Here is a 21,470-nt window from a genome sequence, read left to right as displayed (position 1 = left end):
TAGTTTTTAAGTATAAACTTTCCTAATGACAATTAAGACATGAGTGTAAAGACATATTTCTTTTAGTCAGAACATCAGTAATAAGAATAAAAACATATAGACTAAGTTTCAGCAATTCCTACCTGAGTCTAATTTATAGTCAGTTTTAGTTATAAGAGCAGCTGCACCTGAATCACTTTTCTATATCTAATAAATAATCTTTCAAATCTATTTAACATTTCCAGTTATAGACAAATAAAGGATTAGATTTTTATTTACCACTAGGCAAATAAGTTGGGTAAAGAACTAACTAAAAAAAAAAGTTTGTAGTTCAATTCTAAATCTCTAGTTGCTACATATGCCTGAGAATGTTTGTGTTAAACTAACAAATATAATAACATACTGATAATTTTCAAATTGTTTATATTTTCATACTAATATGGAATGTATTTTCTTTTGATTAACTCCTGAAAGTAAAGGAAGCTGGTATTTGCAGTCCTGGTTAACAAACTTTTTTTTTTTCTACAAAATACAGGGTACGGATTGGACTTTTTTTCCTTGTTTTCTTTTTTCTTTGTCACCTGAAGCCATTTGCTAAGTAACTCTGCTCTGTGATTTTCACAGCTTTTCCCTTTTGCTGTAATTTCAGGGAGGCCATGCACTCAGCTGCAGCTCCTGAACCCAGAAAGGTTTGCCCGGCTCATTAAAGAAATTATGAACAGCGTGTGGCCTGGGAGAGATGTGGTTGTACAGTGGTATCCAGGCTTGGAAGAAAAAAAGCACCCATCAGTTTCCTGGCTGAAGATGGTCTGGAAGAATCTATACATACATTTTTCTGATGACTTGAGTGTGTTTGATGAAATGCCACTTATCCCCAAGACGCTGCTGGAGGAAAATCAAACATCGGTGGAACTGGTTAGACTTAGGAATCCATCACCCATCATTCTGGAAGACGAATCTGACACTCAGCTCCCAGAATATTTAGCTGATATTATTCAGAAAATTGGTGGAGTTGTACTTAAGAAACTGGATATTTCTATCCAACATCCACTTATAAAGAAGTATGTGCATCCACCATTGCCAAGTGCTGTTTTACAAATAATGGAAAAAATGTCCTTACAGAAACTATGCAATCAGGTTGCATCATTCCCACCGACACATAAAGATGCTCTTAGGGCATTCTTAGCTAGTTTAACAGATGCAAATGAAAAAGAGAAGAGAATTATTCAGGAATTGCTAATATTTAAAAAAATTGAAAAATCATCTGATGAAAGTGTCCCTGTTTTTACTGGGCTAAAAGGTAGTAAGGTTTTACACCACACTGCCAAAATTCCTCCTGGTCTAAGGTTTTCTGTTCCAATAATTGACAGCAGTGATGAAGCAACTATTCGCTTAGCTAATTTGATGAAAACAGAACAGCTGAAGAGCACAGACTGCTTGAAGTTTGTTATAGAAGACATAAGGAGTGATTTTTATTCATATGATGAAACAGCACAGATCATGCAATGGGTTCTTGAAAATTTGACTTTTCTGAAAAATGAGAATACAGATGTGATAGATTGGCTGACACCACTAAAGTTTATTCGGATCTCACCGGAAAAGATAATGTCAGCAAACAAACTCTTTGATCCTGAGGTAGAACTCCTGCAACATTTGTTTTATGCTGAGGAGGAAAGTTGCTTCCCCCCTGTTATTTTTACATCCTCAGATATTCTTCATTCACTGAGACAAATAGGCTTAAAAAATGAAGGCAGTCTTGATGAAAATGATATCTTGAGAGTGGCAAAAAAAATTGAAAGTTTGCATGCTGACTCTAACACCAACCATGATTTGCTGTTAAGAAAAGCTAGAACTCTCTTAACAATTTTGAACAAAAACCATATGCTGCTTCAATCATCTGAAACAAAAGCTGCAATGAAAAAGATAAAATGGATTCCTGCAAGTAAAGAAAGGCCTCCAAATTATCCAGGGTCCTTGGTTTGGAAAGGAGATCAATGTAATCTGTGTTCACCACCAGAAATGTGTGATATATCACATGCAATTTTAGTTGGTTCCTCAGTTCCTCTTGTGGAAAATGTACTGTTGGATATAGAGAAAGCACTTGGCATCCCCACCAAGCCCAGCATAAAAGCAGTCTTGAAACATTTCAAGGTGGTAGTTGATTGGCATAGTTCTAAAACCTTCAGTGATGAGGACTACTATCAATTTCAGCATATCTTGCTTGAGATTTATGGATTTATGCATGATCATCTAGAAGAAGGGAAAGAAGCTTTTAAAGCCCTGAAATTTCCCTGGGTTTGGACAGGTAAAACATTTTGTTCCCTCACACAAGCAGTTATAAAATCAGTTCCTGATCTTGATCTCCAGCCTTATCTACATTATGTTCCAAAAACTATGGCAAAGTTTCACCAGTTGTTTAAATCTTGTGGTTCAATTGAGGAGTTAACGCCAGACCATGTTTCTATGGTCATTCAGAAAATATATCTGAAGAGTGAGCAGTCTCTCTCGGAACAAGAGAGTAAGCAAAGCCTTCACATTATGTTGAGCATCATAAGATGGCTGTACAGCAATCAGATCCCCGCGAGTCTGCATACGCCCATGCCCCTGTACAGTGGCAAACTTCCTTACAAACTTGCAATGAAGCCAATTCACGAGTGCTGTTACTGTGACATCAAAGTTGATGACTTAAACGATCTGCTTGAGGACTCTGTTGAACCCATAATTTTGGTGCACGAAGACATACCAATGAAAACCGCTGAGTGGTTAAATGTCCCATGCCTTAGCACAAGACTGATTAATCCAGAAAATATGGGGTTTGAGCAATCTGGGCAAAGAGAGCCTCTGACTGTGAGAATTAAAAACATATTGGAAGAATACCCTTCCATTTCAGATATCTTTAAGGAGCTTCTTCAAAATGCTGACGATGCTAATGCAACGGAATGTAATTTCCTGATTGACATGAGAAGAAATATGGATATAAGAGAGAACCTTTTGGATCCAGGAATGGCAGCATGTCATGGTCCAGCTTTGTGGTCATTTAATAACTCTGAGTTTTCTGACTCTGATTTCCTAAATATAACTCGATTAGGAGAGTCTCTAAAAAGGAGTGAAGTTGACAAAGTAGGAAAATTTGGACTGGGATTCAATTCTGTTTATCATATCACTGATGTTCCTATTATTTTGAGCCGGGAATTCATGATTATGTTTGATCCAAATGTCAACCACATAAGTAAGCATATCAGAGATAAATCTAACCCTGGCATCAAAATCAACTGGAGTAAGCAACAGAAGAGACTGCGAAAATTTCCAAATCAATTTAAGCCATTTATAGGAGTTTTTGGTTGCCAGCTACCACTGACAGTAGAATCTCCCTATAGCTACAAAGGAACACTTTTCAGGCTGTCCTTTAGGACTCAACAGGAAGCTAAAGTGAGTGAAGTCAGCAGTGCATCCTACAATACAGCAGACATTTACTCTCTTGTGGATGAATTTAGCGTTTGCGGTCACAGACTGATAATATTTGCTCAGAGTGTAAATTCAATGGTTTTGAAATACTTGAAAATTGAAGCAGATGATCCCGGCGTGGCACAAGATGTTGTTACTATCAGAAAAAATCTGTGTTCTTCCAAAGCCTTGAGAGCACCAAATGTAAGTGTTTTAAAGGAAGCAGCTAAACTCATGAAGGTGTGCAGCAGCAGTACTAAAAAGCTTCCCACTGAAACACCAAAGTCATCATGTATCCTGCAGATAGTGGTAGAGGAATTTCACCATGTGTTCAGGCGGATTGCTGATTTACAGTCTCCACTTTTCAGAGGTACTGAAGAAGATCCAGCTACTTTCTTTGAAATGGCTAAATCAGGACAGACAAAAAGATCAGGTGATGAATTGCCACAGAAAACAGTAGATTCAACAACATGGCTTATATGTTCTTGCATGGATGTTGGAGATGCTTTGAAATTTTCTTTGCATGAAAGTGGACGAAGACTAGGCCTAGTTCCCTGTGGTGGTGTAGGAGTATTGCTGTCTGAAACCAAGGATCAAAAATGGATTGTGAAACCTAATTGCAACAACATAGGCGAAGTATTCTGCTATTTACCTCTGCGAATAAAAACAGGCTTACCTCTCCACATAAATGGCTGCTTTGCAGTTACTTCAAATCGGAAAGAGATCTGGAAAACGGACACAAAAGGAAGATGGAATACAGTATTCATGAGGCATGTTATTGTAAAAGCCTACATAGAAGCTCTTTGTGTTTTACGTGACATGGCAATCAATGGTGAGCTAGTTGACTACAGTTACTGTGCAGTGTGGCCAGATCCTGATTCAGTTCACGATGATTTTTCTGTTATTTGTCAAGGGTTCTATGAGGACATAGCTCATATGAAAAGCAAAGAAGGGATCAAAGTGTTTTCTGATGGTTCGTCTTGGGTTTCCATGAAGAATGTAAGGTTTTTAGATGACTCCATACTGAAACGGCCAGACGTTGGGCCGTCAGCCTTCAAGATCTTTCTGAAGTACCTTAAAAAAACTGGCTCCAAAAATCTGTGTGCTGTAGATCTTCCATCCTGGGTAAAGACAGGATTTGAAGAAGCGGGATGCAAATACATATTATTGGAGAACACTTTCTCTGAGAAACAGTTCTTTTCTGAGGTATTTTTCCCTAACATTCAGGAGATTGATCCAGAGCTACGTGATCCTCTGATGCGTTATGTTCTCAATGAAAAACTTGAGGAGTTCTCAGGAATTCTTCGTGCTACTCCATGTATTCCCTGTTCATTGGAGGGACATTCATTAGTTACACCATCAAGACTGATCCATCCTGAAGGAAGAGTTGCAAAGTTGTATGATGCTGAGGATGGAAGATTTCCTTATGGTACCACTCAGGATTATCTTAACCCTGTTATTTTGGTTAAACTTGTGCAGTTGGGAATGGCTAAAGATGATATCTTATGGGAAGATCTGATAGAACGTGCAGAGTCAGTAGCTGAAATTAACAAGACTGATCATGCTTCAGCATGTCTTAGAAGCAGCATTATATTGAGTCTTATTGATGAAAAATTAAAATCTAGAGATCCTAGAGCTAAAGAATTTGCTGCAAAATGTCAAAACATTCCTTTCCTTCCTTTCCTTAGCAAACCAGCAGGCTTCTCACTGCACTGGAAAGGCAGTGATTTTCAGCCTGAAGAGATGTTTTCAGCAAATGATCTTTTCACTGCTGATCATCAAGATATAGTTTGCCTCATACAACCAATTCTTAATGAAAATTCTCACTCTTTTAAAGGTTGTGGTACTTTGTCATTAGCTGTCAAAGAATTTTTGGGTTTACTTAAGAAACCAGCTGTTAATTTAGTCATAAATCAGTTAGAAGAAGTTGCAAAGTCATTTGATGGAATCACGTTGTATCAAGAAAACATCACTAATGCTTGTTACAAATACCTGCATGAAGCGATGTTAGAGAGTGAATCAACAAAAGCCATGATAATTGAACAGCTAACAAACTGTAGTTTTATTTTGGTTGAGAATGTGTATGCTGATCCATCAAAAGTATCTTTTCATTTGAATTTTGAGGCAGCACCCTATCTCTATCAATTGCCTAACAAATACAAAAATAGTTTCCGTGAGCTGTTTGAAAGTGTGGGTGTAAGACAGGCTTTCACAGTTGAAGACTTTGCTGCAGTTCTGGAATCAATAAATCAGGAGAGAGGGACCAAACAACTAACAGAAGACAGCTTTCAGCTCTGCAGGAGAATAATTAGTGAAGGAATATGGGGCCTCATTAGAGAGAAGAAACAGGAATTTTGTGAGAAAAAGTATGGTGAGATATTGTTGCCAGATACTCGTCTTGCACTTCTGCCTGCAAAATCTTTGTGTTACAATGACTGTCCGTGGATAAAAGTTAAAGACACAACTGTTAAATATTGTCATGGCGATATTCCAAGAGAAGTTGCAGTGAAGCTTGGAGCAATACCAAAACGCCATAAAGCTTTAGAGAGATATGCATCAAATATCTGTTTTACTACCCTTGGAACAGAATTTGGCCAAAAAGAAAAATTGACTAGTAGAATTAAAAGCATTCTGAATGCTTACCCTTCAGAAAAAGAAATGCTGAAAGAGCTCCTTCAGAATGCAGATGATGCAAAAGCTACAGAGATCTGTTTTGTGTTTGATCCTAGACAGCATCCAGCCGATAGAATATTTGATGAGAAATGGGCACCACTTCAAGGACCAGCACTGTGTGTTTACAACAATCAGCCTTTTACAGAAGATGATATTCGGGGAATCCAGAACCTTGGAAAAGGTACAAAAGTAGGGAATCCCTGTAAAACTGGACAATATGGTATAGGTTTCAATTCTGTTTATCACATTACGGATTGCCCTTCTTTCCTGTCTGGCAACGATATACTTTGCATCTTTGACCCTCACGCGAGATATGCACCAGGTTCAACATCAACAAGTCCTGGCCGCATGTTTAGAGATCTAGATGCAGATTTCAGAACACAGTTCTCAGATGTACTGGATCTCTACTTAGGAAATCACTTTAAACTGGACAATTGTACAATGTTTAGGTTTCCTCTTCGAAATGGAGAAATGGCGAAAGTATCAGAAATTTCGTCGGTTCCGTGCTCAGATAGAATGGTCCAAAATCTTTTGGATAAGCTGCGTACAGATGGAGCAGAACTCCTAATGTTTTTGAACCATATGGAAAAAATTTCTATTTGTGAGATAGAAAAAACAACAGGAGCACTGAATGTCCTGTATTCTGTACAAGGCAAAATCACTGATGGAGACAGACTGAAACGAAAGCAATTCCATGCATCTGTGATCGACAGTGTAACTAAAAAGAAGCAGCTAAGTGAAATACCTGTACAGCAGATTACGTACACAATGGATACTGAAGACTCTGAAGGAAATCTCACCACTTGGTTAATTTGTAACAGGTCAGGCTTTTCTGCCATGGAAAAGGTATCCAAAAGTGTGGTCTCAGCCCACAAGAATGAGGACATTACTCTTTTCCCTCGTGGTGGAGTAGCAGCTTGCATTACTCACAATTACAAAAAGCCCCACAGAGCATTCTGTTTCCTACCCTTATCATTAGAAACTGGATTACCTTTCCATGTGAATGGACACTTTGCTCTGGACTCTGCAAGAAGAAATCTGTGGCGTGATGATAACGGTGTTGGAGTAAGAAGTGACTGGAATAGTAGTCTAATGACAGCGCTGATAGCACCAGCCTATGTTGAACTGCTGATTCAGCTGAAGAAGAGGTATTTTCCAGGCACTGACCCTACAGTATCAGTGCTGCAAAACACACCTATTCATGCTGTGAAAGACACTTTAAAAAAGTTTTTATCCTTTTTTCCAGTTAATAGACTTGATATTCAACCAGACTGGTATTGCTTAGTGAAAGCAGTTTACAGTTGCATTTATGAAGATTTGAAGCGTCTTTTACCTGTTATGAGAGCTCCAAATGTTGATGGTTCTGATTTGCATTCTGCTGTTATCATCACATGGGTTAACATGTCTACTGTGAACAAAGGCAGACCATTCTTTGACAATTTGCTACAAGATGAATTGCAGCACCTCAAAAACACAGAATACAACATCACAACACGGAAGACAGTGGCTGAAAATGTTTATAGACTAAAGCATTTACTCTTAGAAATTGGATTTAATTTGGTGTACAACTGTGATGAGACTGCAAATCTCTATCACTGTTTGGTAGATGCAGATATTCCTGTCACCTATGTGACACCTGCTGATGTCCGATTGTTTTTGATGACATTTTCTTTTCCAGACTCCAACTGCCACATTGGAAAGTTACCCTGTCGTCTTCAGCAGACAAATTTGAAGCTGTTCCATAGCCTCAAACTCCTGGTTGACTACTGTTTCAAAGATGCAGAAGAAAATGAAATCCAAATTGAGGGTTTGCCACTCCTCATTACTCTGGACAATGTTTTGCAAGTTTTTGATTCAAAGCGACCAAAATTCTTGACAACATACCATGAATTGATTCCATCACGGAAGGATCTCTTTATGAACACATTGTATTTGAGATACAACAATATTCTGCTCAGCAGTGAAGTAGCAAAAGTCTTTGATATCAAAAGTTTTGCTGAATTGTTATCATCTGTGCTGCCTAGAGAGTATAAAACTAAAAATTGTATGAAATGGAAGGAAAACTTTGCAAGTGAATCTTGGCTTAAAAGTGCTTGGCATTTTATCAGTGAATCTCTAAATATTAAGGAAGAGCAAGAAGATACACAAGCAAAATTTGATGGTGTTATTGAAACTTTGAAGGACTGGACGTTGCTGCCAGGTATAAAGTTTACTGTCTCAGCCAATCATCTGGTTGTGCCAGAGTGTGATGTCTTGCTGCCACTCAGCATCATGCACATAGCTGTCTTTCCAAATGCTCAGAGTGATAAAGTCTTCCATGCTTTAATGAAAACGGGCTGCATTCAGCTGGCATTGAACAAAATCTGCTCCAAAGACAGTGCTTTAGTGCCTTTGTTGTCGGGGCGTACAGCAAACATAGATAATCCCTCCAGCATTCTGAAAGCCATACAATATATGGTACAAACATCAACGTTTAAAACTGAAAAGTTAGCAGAAAGTGACTTTGAGGCTCTCCTAATGTACTTCAATTGCAACCTATGTCATTTGACATCTCAGGATGACATTAAAATTTTAAAGTCTCTTCCGTGTTACAAATCAATCAGTGGCCGATACATCAGCATTGCAAAATACGGCACGTGCTATGTCCTCACAAAAAGCATCCCATCAGTAGAAGTAGACAGATGGACACAGTCAACTTCATCGGCTTTTCTTGAGGAGAAAGTTCATTTGAAAGATTTGTATACTATGCTTGGCTGTGTCTCTGTGGATGATCTTGAAGTGTACTTGAAACATCTTTTGCCAAAAATTGAAAGTCTGTCTTACGATGCAAAATTAGAACATTTGATCTACTTAAAGAATAGGCTAACTAGCATTGAAGAAACTTCAGAAATGAAAGAACAGCTGTTTGAAAAGCTTGAAAACATTTTGATCATTCATGATGCAAGCAATAGGTTAAAACCTGCAAAGTTCTTTTATGACAGGACTGTAAAAGTCTTTGAAGTTATGCTGCCTGAAAAATTCTTTATACCTCAAGATTTTTTTAAGAAGCTAGAGCAACTTACAAAACCAAAAAATCAAGCGGCGTTCCTTCCATCATGGGTAACTTTTCTGCGACATATCGGATTGAAATTCATCATTTCACAGCAGCAGTTACTGCAGTTTGCTAAGGAAATCAGCATGCGAGCAAATACAGAAAACTGGTCTAAAGAAACACTACAGAATACTGTCGACGTTCTCCTCCATCATATATTTCAAGAAAGAGCTGACCTTTTTTCAGGAAATTTTCTTAAAGAATTGTCTTTAATTCCTTTTCTGTGTCCTGAGCGAGCTCCAGCAGAATTTGTGAGATTTCATCCTCAGTATCAAGAAGTTAATGGAACTCTTCCTCTTATACGATTCAATGGGGCACAGGTGAACCCTAAATTCAAGCAGACCGATGTGTTGCAGTTGCTGTGGACATCATGTCCTATTCTTCCTGAGAAAGCAACACCTTTAAGCATCAAAGAGCAAGAGGGGAGTAGTCTTGGTGCGCAAGAACAGCTTGAGCAAGTTTTAGCCATGCTGAATGTTAATTTGGACCCTCCTCTGGACAAAGTTATCAATAACTGCAGGAACATATGCAATATAACAACTTTGGATGAGGACATGGTGAAAACTAGGGCCAAGGTCCTAAGAAGCATTTATGAGTTTCTCAGCACAGAGAAGAGGGAATTCCGCTTTCAGCTTCGAGGAGTTTCTTTTGTAATGGTGGAAGAAGGTTGGAAGCTCCTTAAGCCTGAGGAAGTGGTAATAAACCTTGAGTATGAATCTGATTTTAAACCTTATCTTTACAAACTTCCTTTAGAACTTGGTACTTTCCATCAGTTATTTAAACATTTGGGCACTGAAGACATTATTTCAACAAAGCAGTATGTTGAAGTTCTAGGTCGCATATATAAGAGCTCAGAAGGAAAGCAATTGGATCCCAATGAAATGCGCACAGTTAAAAGAGTAGTTTCAGGCCTGTTCAAAAGTCTTCAGAATGATTCTGTAAAGGTGAGGAATGACCTTGAGAATATGCGAGATTTTGCCCTTTACCTTCCCAGTCAAGATGGTAGGTTGGTAAAGTCTAGTATCTTAGTTTTTGATGATGCACCCCACTACAAAAGTAGAATCCAAGGTAACATTGGTGTGCAGATGCTTGTTGATCTCAGCCAGTGTTACTTAGGCAAAGACCATGGCTTTCACACTAAATTGATAATGTTATTCCCTCAGAAGCTGAGGCCTCGCTTACTTAGCAGTATACTTGAAGAACAGTTAGATGAGGAGTCTCCCAAAATTTGTCAGTTTGGAGCGTTATGTTCTTTGCAGGGAAGGTTACAGTTACTGTTGTCTTCAGAGCAGTTCATCACAGGACTCATTAGGATTATGAAGCATGAAAATGACAATGCTTTCCTGGCTAATGAAGAAAAAGCAGTAAGACTTTGCAAAGCTTTGCGAGAAGGTTTAAAAGTTTCCTGTTTCGAGAAGTTGCAAACAACATTAAGAGTTAAAGGGTTTGCTCCTATTCCTCACAGCAAAAGTGAAACATTTGCTTTCTTGAAGAGATATGGAAATGCAGTAATATTGCTTTACATACAGCATTCTGACAGCAAGGACATAAATTTCCTCTTAGCATTAGCCATGACCTTAAAATCTGCAACTGACAACCTGATTTCTGATACCTCATATTTAATTGCCATGCTGGGTTGTAACGATATTTATCGGATCAGTGAGAAGCTTGACAGCTTAGGAGTGAAGTATGACTCTTCTGAGCCATCAAAACTTGAACTACCAACACCTGGCACTCCTATACCAGCTGAAATTCACTATACACTTCTAATGGATCCAATGAATGTATTTTATCCTGGTGAATATGTTGGTTACCTTGTTGATTCTGAAGGTGGTGATATATATGGATCATATCAACCTACTTACACCTATGCAATCATTGTGCAAGAAGTAGAAAGAGAAGATGATGAAAGCCCCAGTTTTCTAGGGAAGATTTACCAGATTGATATTGGATATAGTGAATATAAAATAGTGAGCTCTCTTGACTTGTACAAATTTTCCAGACCAGAGGAAAGCTCTCAAGGCAGGGATAGCACACCTTCTACCCCAACCAGTCCTACAGAATTTCCAGCACATGGACCGAGGGCAATTCCACCTATCTTCACTGGTAGAGAGGGGCACAAAACAATGTCCTCAAAACACCACTCTCCAAAAAAGATAAAGTCAAACTCGTTGCCAGAAATATTAAGAGAAGTGACATCTGTGATTGAACAGGCTTGGAAGCTTCCAGAATCAGAAAGAAAAAAGATTATTAGGAGGCTGTATCTTAAATGGCACCCAGATAAAAATGCAGAGAATCTTGATATAGCTAATGAGGTTTTCAAACATTTGCAGAATGAGATTAACAGGATGGAAAAACAGGCTTTTATGGATCAAAACATGGACAGAGCCTCAAGGAGACCATTTTCATCTTCTGCTTCTCGATTTCAGTCAGATAAATTTTCATTTCAGAGATTTTACACTTCCTGGAATCAGGAAGCAACAAGCCACAAATCTGAAAGGCAGCAGTATAAAGAAAAGTGTCCCTCCTCCACAGGGCCCTCCTACTCCCAGCGCTTTTTCGTCCCCCCTACGTTCAGGTCCGTTGGCAATCCTGTGGAGGCGCGTCGATGGCTTAGGCAGGCCCGAGCCAACTTCTCAGCCGCACGAAACGACCTTCATAAAAATGCCAATGAATGGGTGTGCTTTAAGTGCTACCTTTCTACTAAACTGGCCTTGATTGCAGCTGACTACGCTGTGAAGGGCAAGTCAGACAAAGACATAAAACCAGCAGCCCTTGCACAGAAAATAGAGGAGTACAGTCAGCAACTTGAAGGACTTTCAAATGACGTTCAGACGTTGGAGGCTTATGGAGTAGATAGCTTAAAAACGAGATATCCTGACTTACTTCCTTTTCCACAGATTCCCAATGATAGGTTTACTTCAGAAGTTGCTATGAGAGTGATGGAATGTACTGCTTGCATCATAATAAAACTTGAAAACTTCATACAACAAAAAATATAAATTATTTGAATAGGTTACAGAACTGTTTTATCAAGAATTAGGTGTTTCAAGTGGTGGCATACAAATGCAATTGTGCAGATTATGGAACATCCAAGAGGTTGCATGGTGCCAAGCAGTTTAGAAGTGTCATGCACAAAGGTGGATTGTACCGAGGTACCTAGAACTGAAATTTACTTAAATGAGATTTTTTTTCCTAACTGAGCCTGCTGTTAAGCAAACTGTAAAACCTGAATATTTTTTAGAATTTGCAAGGAAATTGAGCTGCAAAAATTAGATGTATGCACAACATTGTGATTAATTGGCATATTATTGAACTGCACTTTACATAACCAAAGCTTAGCTTTCTGTTAGATAAAGCCTGTAATTATAACTCCTTATTAGATTTATTTCATTTAATGTAATGTTTCTGAAAGGATAATGTCAGTTTTCAATGTACTAATCCTAAGACTGGACATACAATGAAATGGGAAAGGGGGTGGAAGTTAAAATAACTTTGGAGATGTTACTCCAAAGCATATCTGTATTCTTTTGTGTTCTGTGGACATTCATGTCACTCATAGTAATACTCTTATCAGCTGGATCTGATTATAAATTTGCTGCAGCATCACACTGTAAACATTTAAAGGATAGTTTAGTACATGTAAATTGGTACAGTTATTTTAATGCTGAATAATGATACTAAATTTAACATGCCACATCATGTCATGCATTGATTGCATTTACTTTATTATAAAATAATTAAGTATTTAATTTACTTTTTTTAGAGCCTGTCATCTTTTGTTTAATGAAAAAACATGTGGATGATATAAAATCTGTGAACATTATTATATGGTGTTTTATTGTTTTTTTGGAACACCAAAACTCAGTTTTCAGATGCCTAAATGCTTGAGTTCCTTTTTTTCCCCCTCTGTGTGTGCCTTTGTGTGTGTACATATATATATATTTTTCCACAAACATTGGTAATAGTACAATTCAGAAACTCATTTTTGGTGTACACAGAGCACTGTTTTTTGTTACATGTTTAAAGGTGCTGCAATGTAATGCTGGTTTTATTTTGTTATTCACTACAGCCCTTGAGAAATCTGATTATTAGTTCACACTCTTTCTTTTATAGTTTGTAATACTTTTGGTAATGTCATGCAGTATGTTCAACATTAGCTTTTTGTAAAAAAAAATTTAAAAATAAAAAATGGAAGGATAATGCTAAATGAAAGGATTTTTTTTTGCTGGATCAGCCACATTAAACATAAATGTCAAACATTTTCCAGTGGCATGCTGTCACACTTGTCTACTTGACAGCACAGTGAAACTGCAATTTAACCTACAGACTACAAAGGAAAATAAACAACAGTAAGCTTGCTGATACAGCTGATATAGCTGTGATAGTGTTGTAATACAAAAACAAAAAAATCACAATGAGGTCTGCCTCAGTTTTGAGTAAATTATAAAGGCTTTGTTCTTGAAGAAATGTGACAGTTGGAAAACAATACTGCTTCTGATTGTGGAGCCCTATTATTATTATTTCTGCTATTAAATTAAGTGCCATAAATTTAATAAAGAAAAATGCAAACATATATTTCAGTCCGATGTGTTTTGATTTTATAATGTAAGCTAACTTTACCTATTATTTGAAGCTTTTATATGGGTAAATATACAATCTTTTTTTGATTAATTCTAAATAATTGTACAAATATTGAAATACTGTTGAAAAGGAAACTTGCCTTTTTTTTTCAATGACAAATGTTTGCAGTTTTCTCAACCAAATTGTACATTTGCTGGGGTTTTTTTTGCAATAAATAGCATGTGAGTAAAACACAAATCCTGGTGTGCCATGAAATAAATCAGTTTAGTTAATTCCCTATGTTTTTAAAATAGATTTCTTTGTGGTTCTTGCTTTGTGCATTAAGTCAGATGAATAGTCTTCAGGGTAAGACTGAAGACTAAAATACTTGAAAAGGAAACAGTTCTCATGCTTTTCATTTCAAATGGAGCTAAAACATAAGGTCTCATGGAAGCATGCAAAAGTGTGACAGGAGCACCATGAACACTTCCCTGTTTTTACGTGAGCTCTTGAGGAAGAAAATCTTCTAAGTGTATAACTGTGTTTTATAAGCAACTTATGTTGCCTTACCAGTATTAGTATTACAAACTGTTAACATGTCTGTGCAGAATCACTAAAATATTCTAACTTTAATTTTGGTTAGTTTGTATATTCTGTTGAGTGCTGACACTGAGAAAGAAAATGGTCCTAGTTCTTAGGAAGCTAATAGTCTGAAATAATTTTAAACTCTGAGCCAAGTTGAGAAAGAAAACTGGAATGACAGAGAAAAATGAATTAATTCTGTTATTCCTGAATTGAAACTAACAATAAAATTTACAGATGTCTGCAAAGGGACAAGCAAGTGAGTTGTCTCAGTAGGAAGTCTCTTAGTTTCTTATTTGCTTAACTCACTGTAACAGCTAACATAAATAAAGAGGCTTTGTGAGACCAGGAAACCATATTTTGACAGAACATGATTCTGTAAGTGCCATTTAATTACTGATTAAAAAGAAAAACAAATAAATAAAATGCTTAATTGATTCTTCCTTTTGGCTCAGCTGGGAGACTTGACAATGTGTCTAAGTCAGGTATGGAGGCTTAGAACAGTTAGGATGTGATGATTCTGTAGTAAGGGTCTGTAGAAGTAAATGTTAGCATGTAGGTTCCACAAAAATACATTTAGCAAGTAATTCTGCACATTAAATGAGTTCTCACTGGAGAAAATATATTTTCATTCAGGTCTATCTCCTGCCTTCCACAGGTACCAGCAGTTTATCTAGGAAAAGCAGTTTCAGTTTTTGTCTCCCAAAATTACAGTTGAGGAGTTTAACAAAAACTTAGTGGTCTAGGAAGCTGATTCAACTATACACAGAGAAGCTTAAATCTAAGGAACTGCAGTTGGAATCAGCCTTGATAGGCTTGTTACTATCTTGTGCTTTAAAAGCTTTCCTCTCAAACAATGAAGTGTTACACAGCTATTCTAAAAAGCACAGGACACTTGCCTCAACAATTAGTGACAAGAAAACATACCTCTTGTTTGTTTGTTCTGTTTTTGTTGTTGTTTTTTGTTAAGGACACAGATTTTTGTGTAGCTGACTACCTGAAGAATAAATGGTTTATTATGTAAAAAATGTAGTTTTACAATATTTGTACTCAAATCATTATCAGTAAAGTTACTGTATTGATTTGTGAAATAGGGTTTAAAATTTACTATAAGGATTGCATTCACTTAGAACTGGTATACTTGGGTTGCTTTAAACAAGGCTATAATTAAATCTATTGTAATTTCTCCAATTGAAGTAGAGGAATGTAGTACCACCTTTGAGATTTCTGTTGCTGGATCTAAACTCTTTGAGAAAGGCTGGATTGGCCCTGGGGAACAAAGGAAGAACTAATAGCTCAAAAATAACTAAACCTGGCAGCCAAAGTAAATGTTTTCATTTGAAGAAGACACACATTTTTTTTGTCACATGAAGAGTTTTGTCAATGAATTTTCATCAAAACTGTTTATCTTTTCTTTGATTTGTTTTCTGGACGATTAATTCAGTAGCACTGCAGTAATTTCTTTGTTTACTTTCACCCACTACTGATTAAGACAAATGAATGCTAGATGTCCAATGAAACCTAATTGTAAAGCATTTCCTAAATTCTGCCAAGTACATTTTTAGCTGGGATGGAGAATTGTGTTCATATTTTTAAATAAAGTGCATTTCACATTCTTAGTCTTGTAAAAACAATTTTGTTTTAAAAATGAAAACATTCATTTCAGCTATGTTTCATTTGAATACAAAAGCAGAAGCAGATTGTTCAAAATGTATAAAGTTTATTCAAGAACTTGGTTTCCAATTCTCGCAATTTCCTTTTGCATAAAGCTATATAAAGATAGACAACTGCAAATACTAAATGACTGTGAAATGGAAAAAAAAAAAGCTCATGTTTGCGCAATCACCAGTGAAGTTTTTCTATCATTTTTCCACTGTGTAACAATTGCAACCAGTTGCAAGAACAGCTGTAAATAATTCTTTTTGAGGGAGTAAAAATGCAAACAAATCAGTTCACTATGCTAGAAGTGATTTTTTTTCTCTTCTGCATTTGGATAATGCTTTTGGAAATAAACTAGAGAACTGCATACTCTCACTTCCCTGTGCCATAATTTTATGTTACTCTAACTAATTACTGTAGTTTGATTCAAGTAGAAACAGTAATTTTGAAGTATTAAAGAGGGGGAAATAAACATCCACATAGAATTATCAGAAATAGTGATGTATGACCTATGTTGAGATTAACAGCAATTCAGATTGTAGCATCAGCTGATAATAGTCTGGTAATGTTAGCATAAATTTTGTTTCTCTACTAACCACACCTAAAAGAAAAAAATTAGTCTGTGACAAGATGTCGCCAGCTATGCTTTATGTGCACAACTTCTATACTGGAACAATACTTCTGATGTCAGTGTTTTAGCATAATAAAAAGAAGAATCAAATTTAAGCAATGAAAAGGATCACGTTGGTGATTTGTGTGATGGCAGTGCTAAGGGTACAGCAGACCTCTTTAGGTTTTGGTACTACTTAGACTCCACTTGTGTAATGAAGCAAGTCCAGAAGATTTATCTCCACATGAAAGGTGGTAGTTATTGCAGTGTCTAAATGAAGTGCCATTCTGCTTAATAGTGTTACCAGCCAGGGGACTGCACCCTGATTTTCCTAGCTCTTTAGGGGTCAGGTTATTCTTGCCTGGAAAGCCTCAGTTCAGTCCCTTGCTGTGAATTAATTGGCAAATCACATTTGAAGATGTGCCTCCATAACAAAAGCTTAAAATGTATAACTTGAAGTGCTGTGCTTCTACTGCCAGCAGAACAAGGAGATTTTAACTATTTTGCAGTATCTGGCTAACATTTACGTGTTAGATTAGTGAATTATTTGTTTGATACTCCATGGAAACAGGCATATGTTCCTTGATGTCAGAACAATGGCTGAAATTTCTAAGGACTCAAGTCCCAGTTTTGCTGTTAATACTACACCTGTAAGAGACCAGTGACATTACAGTTCTCCAACTTACTCGTAGCAGCAGTTTTTAGGTATCTGGCACATGCAAGAGCATTTGCTGACCTTTATTTTAGTACTCAAAACTTTCTATCCAATGAGGTCTGCTTGTGTTTTGGTTTGTAAAAGCTTGTGCATGGAGCTGGAACCATCTAAATTGACTTTAAAGGAATACTGAAGATAGGTTTCTATTAAAGTGGACCTCAGCTGAGGGCTTAGCCTTAAAAACAGATACAGTCAAGAGATACAGTCGTGGAGATAAACATTTCTCTCCTTACGGCAAACTGCCTTGGACTCACTCCTGAAGACAGGGGTAAGTGAATGTGTCTAAGTCCAAGAAAAGGCAATTTCAGATATGGAAGATGTGTGGCTTCCTACTTCTCCTTTAGGCAGTGTAAGAGTAGTTGGAGCACTCTCCAGATTACATGTGAACCCTTGCTTCACTCGCCTAAGCTCACCTTAAGTGTTTCCTACTTGCTCTACTGAAGTTCTTGAAGTTTGCATTAATTGCTGAGAGCTCCACCCTGCTGCTGAAGGGCAGTTTCAGTTCTGTACATCAGACTCTTGGAGAAATTGCAAAGGCAGCCCTTGAAGTGGGAACTGCCCTGGGCTTTACCACAATAATAGAGGAAGATATTAACGTAGGACTCTCTTTCTCAGCTCAGGCTTTTGTGTGTACCTGGGGATCACATCCAAGTGCTGGATTTCTTCCCTTGTTCACCAAAGCTGAAGTAGCAAGTTTGTTAGTAGTTTTTTTGTCCTGATTCTTTTGTTTTAAGGATGGTGATTATTTTTTTTCCAAAAGGTGGACATTCGTGGTTTACTAACACTATGGGTTAAAATCCTTCTGTAAATAGACACCAAGGCACTATGTGATAGCTCCTTCCTGGATAATAAGATCATAAAGTATACACAAAACAGCATCAAAGGAATTAAAAACCCATGAGGTTTAAACAACAGACTATAAAATACAAATCTTGCTACCCAGAGGTGTGCAAACAATTTATTTGTGTTCAGTGCAACACTGTACAGGGGAATAGGTCTGCAGTTGTGTTTCTTTACAAGGCCAATAAATGGTTTGTCAGCTCTGGTGAGCATTTATTTTTTATCCAAAATCCTAATGTAAAAAATAGTAACAGTTTTACTCTCTCTGTTTGTGATGGAGTCCCACTCTGACAGGATCAGAAATACCAGTAAACAGGTGCAGATGGGAATGAAATATTCCTCTTAGTTGAGATGTGTGGGCTGCATAAAAGGTTTTTTCCCCACTGCCCAAAGAGTTTCTTGTGCCACACAATCTGAAGACACATTTTTTTTGTTTACTAGTCCAGCTGGCACAACAGATTGCTTTGTTGAATTAGCATGCCCTAAAATAAAAAAGGATTTGATTGAATATGATGGTAGAGGCAGTAGAACAAACAATGCTATTATAAAATATACTAACATACTTCTCTGTTTTATAGTGAATGGATCTGAGACACAGAGAGGCCTTCATGACTTCTGGAGCTTTTTGCATTAGTTATTTTTATACAAATCTCAGTAAGAAGCAAATCAGCATATGTGTTGCCAAATTAAAACAGAAAGCTATCAACAAATTAACATCTTTTACACAGAACTCACACAAATACCACATTTTTCTATCTTGTGTTATTGCAAGAACAAAATTGCATAGACCATTTTCTGGCACTTTCAGAATTTTCCAAATAATGCTTTGTCTTACAAATAATTCAAGTAGTTCCCTCTATTTCATTTCACCCACTAATACAGTAAGTGTTTACATGTAGTGAGAGGAAAAACCCACGGATCTCAAAAATACGAACAACGACATAATCATCTGACTGAATAACAGTTCAGCAAGGAAACATATTTGTTTTATTTTTTATACTCTCTGTAAGGCTGTTTTCCAAGTGTTACTGACAAAACATGTAATTTAATTCAAGTCGTTCTTCTGAAGTGGAAATGTCATTTGTGCTCTTCTTCCCCTTACACCCTGTATTCCAGAACTGTAGATGCAGATTTGTTTCCTAAATTGTAAGTACTTTGTTTCTAAAATGCTGAAAAATATGCTTTCAGTAATGCTCTTTAGGAGTAATACAAAACCCAGATGCCCAAGGGAGTGTGTGGCCTTTTGGGTGCCTCACTGGCAGACTCGGCTGTATTCCTGGCAAGTGGAGCCCACGCCAGCCACTGACAAGTAGAGCTTTCCATCTGGACACACACAGATTTCATAGAGCCCCTGAGAAATCCCAGATCCACCCCTTGTACCCTCAGGCAGCTTGGGCAGTCGCACGGTTTCAGCATCCAGCAAAAGCTGTGTGGGAAAAAGCAGGAGAAACAAGGTTATTAAAGATGGTAAAGCAATCATGTGCCATGAGATAAGTTGAATTTGGCTAGGCAGAGGCCTAAGAACGGCCTTTTACACAGGACTTGTTATACACAAAGTTTCTCTGAGCCCTAGGCTCTTGGCAGACATAAACAAAGGACAGGAATAAGTTGGTGCCTATCCTCTTCTCAGCAGAGAACTTGTGAAGTTCAACAAGGCCAAGTGCAATGTCCTGCACCTGTGTTGGGGCAATCCCCAAAATGGAAACAAGCAGGGTGATGAATGGATTGAGAGAAGCCCTGAGAAGAAAGATGTAGGGGTATTGACAAATGAAAACCTATGTATGAGCCAGCAATGTGTGCTTGCAGCCCAGAAAATCAATCACATCCAGGGCTGCAACAGGAGCAGCACGGGCAGGGGCAAGGGAGGGAATTCTGCCCCTCTGCTCTGTTCTGGTGAGAGCTCACCTGCAGTGCTGCATTAGCTCTGGGGCCCCTAAAATAAGAAAGACATGGGTGTCTTGAAGTGAGTTAAGAGGAGGGACACGAAGATGCTCAGAGGGATGGAGCACCTCTCCTGTGAGGAAAGGCTGAGAGAATTGGAGTTGTTCAGCATGGAGAAGAGAAGGCTCTGGGGAGACCTCATTGCAGCCTTCCAGTACTTAAAGAGGGCCTACAAGAAAGCTGGGGAGGGACCCTTTATGAGGCATACTGGTTTTAAACTGGAAGAAGATAGATTTAGATTAGATATAAAAAAGAACTTCTTTCAGTGGTGAGGCACAGAACAGGTTGCCCAGAGAAATTGTGGATGACCCATGCCTGGAAGTGTTCAAGGCCAGATTGGACTGAGCTCTGAGCAGCCTGGTCTATTTGAAGGTGTCCCTGGCCATGGCAGGGGAAATTGGACCTGGATGATGTTTAAGGTCCCTCCCAGCACAATTCACTCTCTAACTCTGAGGTAAGTGACAGGGTCCCTGCCTGTGCACAGAAGAGCGGGACACAAGCACTGCTGCTGGACCCAGGTCTGTCCTGGCCTGAGTGCTGAGGCCTCACCACGGAGCCAGCTGGTTAAGGATGGATGTGGGTTGGTCTGTAGTTCCTCTGTGGAAGAACTGGCACAGTACAGCCTTGCAGAGGGGATAAATAGGCTGCTGCATGTTGCCTGCTGTTAATGTCTGCAGAGCTTCACTCCTTAATTTTGCCACTCTAGGGCTGCATCTGCTTCTGACCCAAGATTCCCCACTGGGGTGCCTGGGAATCACTACGCTAGGAGGGAGCTAAGCAGTATCCAAGTTTCATTAGAAAGCATCTCTCTAAGCTAATACAACATTATGTCTGTTGGTCGTATTATTTGCATAAATAAAAGTTTTATTATTGGCACTATTAATTTTAATATCCTGCCACCTAAAACCTGAGGAATTAAATTAACAGAAATTGAAAAAAAGACTTGAAGTTACAGTCACACAGAAGATCAACCACAGTTATGGAAAAGAAGGGCTTGCACTCACCACGCCATCACTGCTGTGTAGTTTGATATCCATCTGGGAAAGCGCTTCAATATTCCCAGCTTGTGCTTTAATATTAATTCCTCGTGGTGCATCCATGCTCAGAGATCGAGTTGGTGATTCCAGCCTAAAAGTAGGAGCAGAAAATTGGACAGTACCACAATCTCATACATTCTTTTATTTTAGGAAAATAAGTAAACATTGAACAAGCTCTTGCAGGCCCTGAAGTCATACAAAAGATGCATTTTTCCTTTCCTTCAGGCAGACTTGAAAAAGGAGGCAGCTATTTTGAAAACCAACAAAGCATCCCAAATGAAAAATACAGATCAATTCATAATACAAATGCAAGGTATTATTTCATACATAACTGCA

General features: G+C 38.0%; 2 protein-coding genes across 5 annotated transcripts in view; one reads left to right on the top strand and one right to left on the bottom strand.

The window, feature by feature from the left end:
* Positions 1-13,763, top strand: part of SACS (sacsin molecular chaperone) — a 28,697-nt gene extending 14,934 nt beyond the window's left edge. The window contains exon 7 of the mRNA XM_059493681.1: positions 629-13,763. Coding sequence (XP_059349664.1) covers positions 629-12,189 — 11,561 coding nt within the window. The 3' untranslated portion in view covers positions 12,190-13,763. The remainder of the gene's footprint in view (positions 1-628) is intronic.
* A 2,269-nt stretch (positions 13,764-16,032) lies between these two features.
* The window catches only part of SGCG (sarcoglycan gamma), a 105,972-nt gene continuing 100,534 nt past the window's right edge, over positions 16,033-21,470 (bottom strand). For all 4 annotated transcript variants that reach the window (XM_059493683.1, XM_059493685.1, XM_059493682.1 and 1 more), the window contains 2 exons: positions 21,102-21,225; positions 16,033-19,582 (listed from right to left, as the gene is read on the bottom strand). In XM_059493683.1, the coding sequence (XP_059349666.1) occupies positions 19,409-19,582; positions 21,102-21,225 (298 nt within the window). In that variant the 3' untranslated portion in view covers positions 16,033-19,408. The remainder of the gene's footprint in view (positions 19,583-21,101; positions 21,226-21,470) is intronic.

The sequence above is a fragment of the Ammospiza nelsoni genome, chromosome 2 (genome assembly GCF_027579445.1).
Source record: "Ammospiza nelsoni isolate bAmmNel1 chromosome 2, bAmmNel1.pri, whole genome shotgun sequence".
Taxonomy (NCBI): domain Eukaryota; kingdom Metazoa; phylum Chordata; class Aves; order Passeriformes; family Passerellidae; genus Ammospiza; species Ammospiza nelsoni.
Note: the sequence above shows the minus strand (reverse complement) of the source record. Positions and strands in the feature narration are given on the sequence as shown.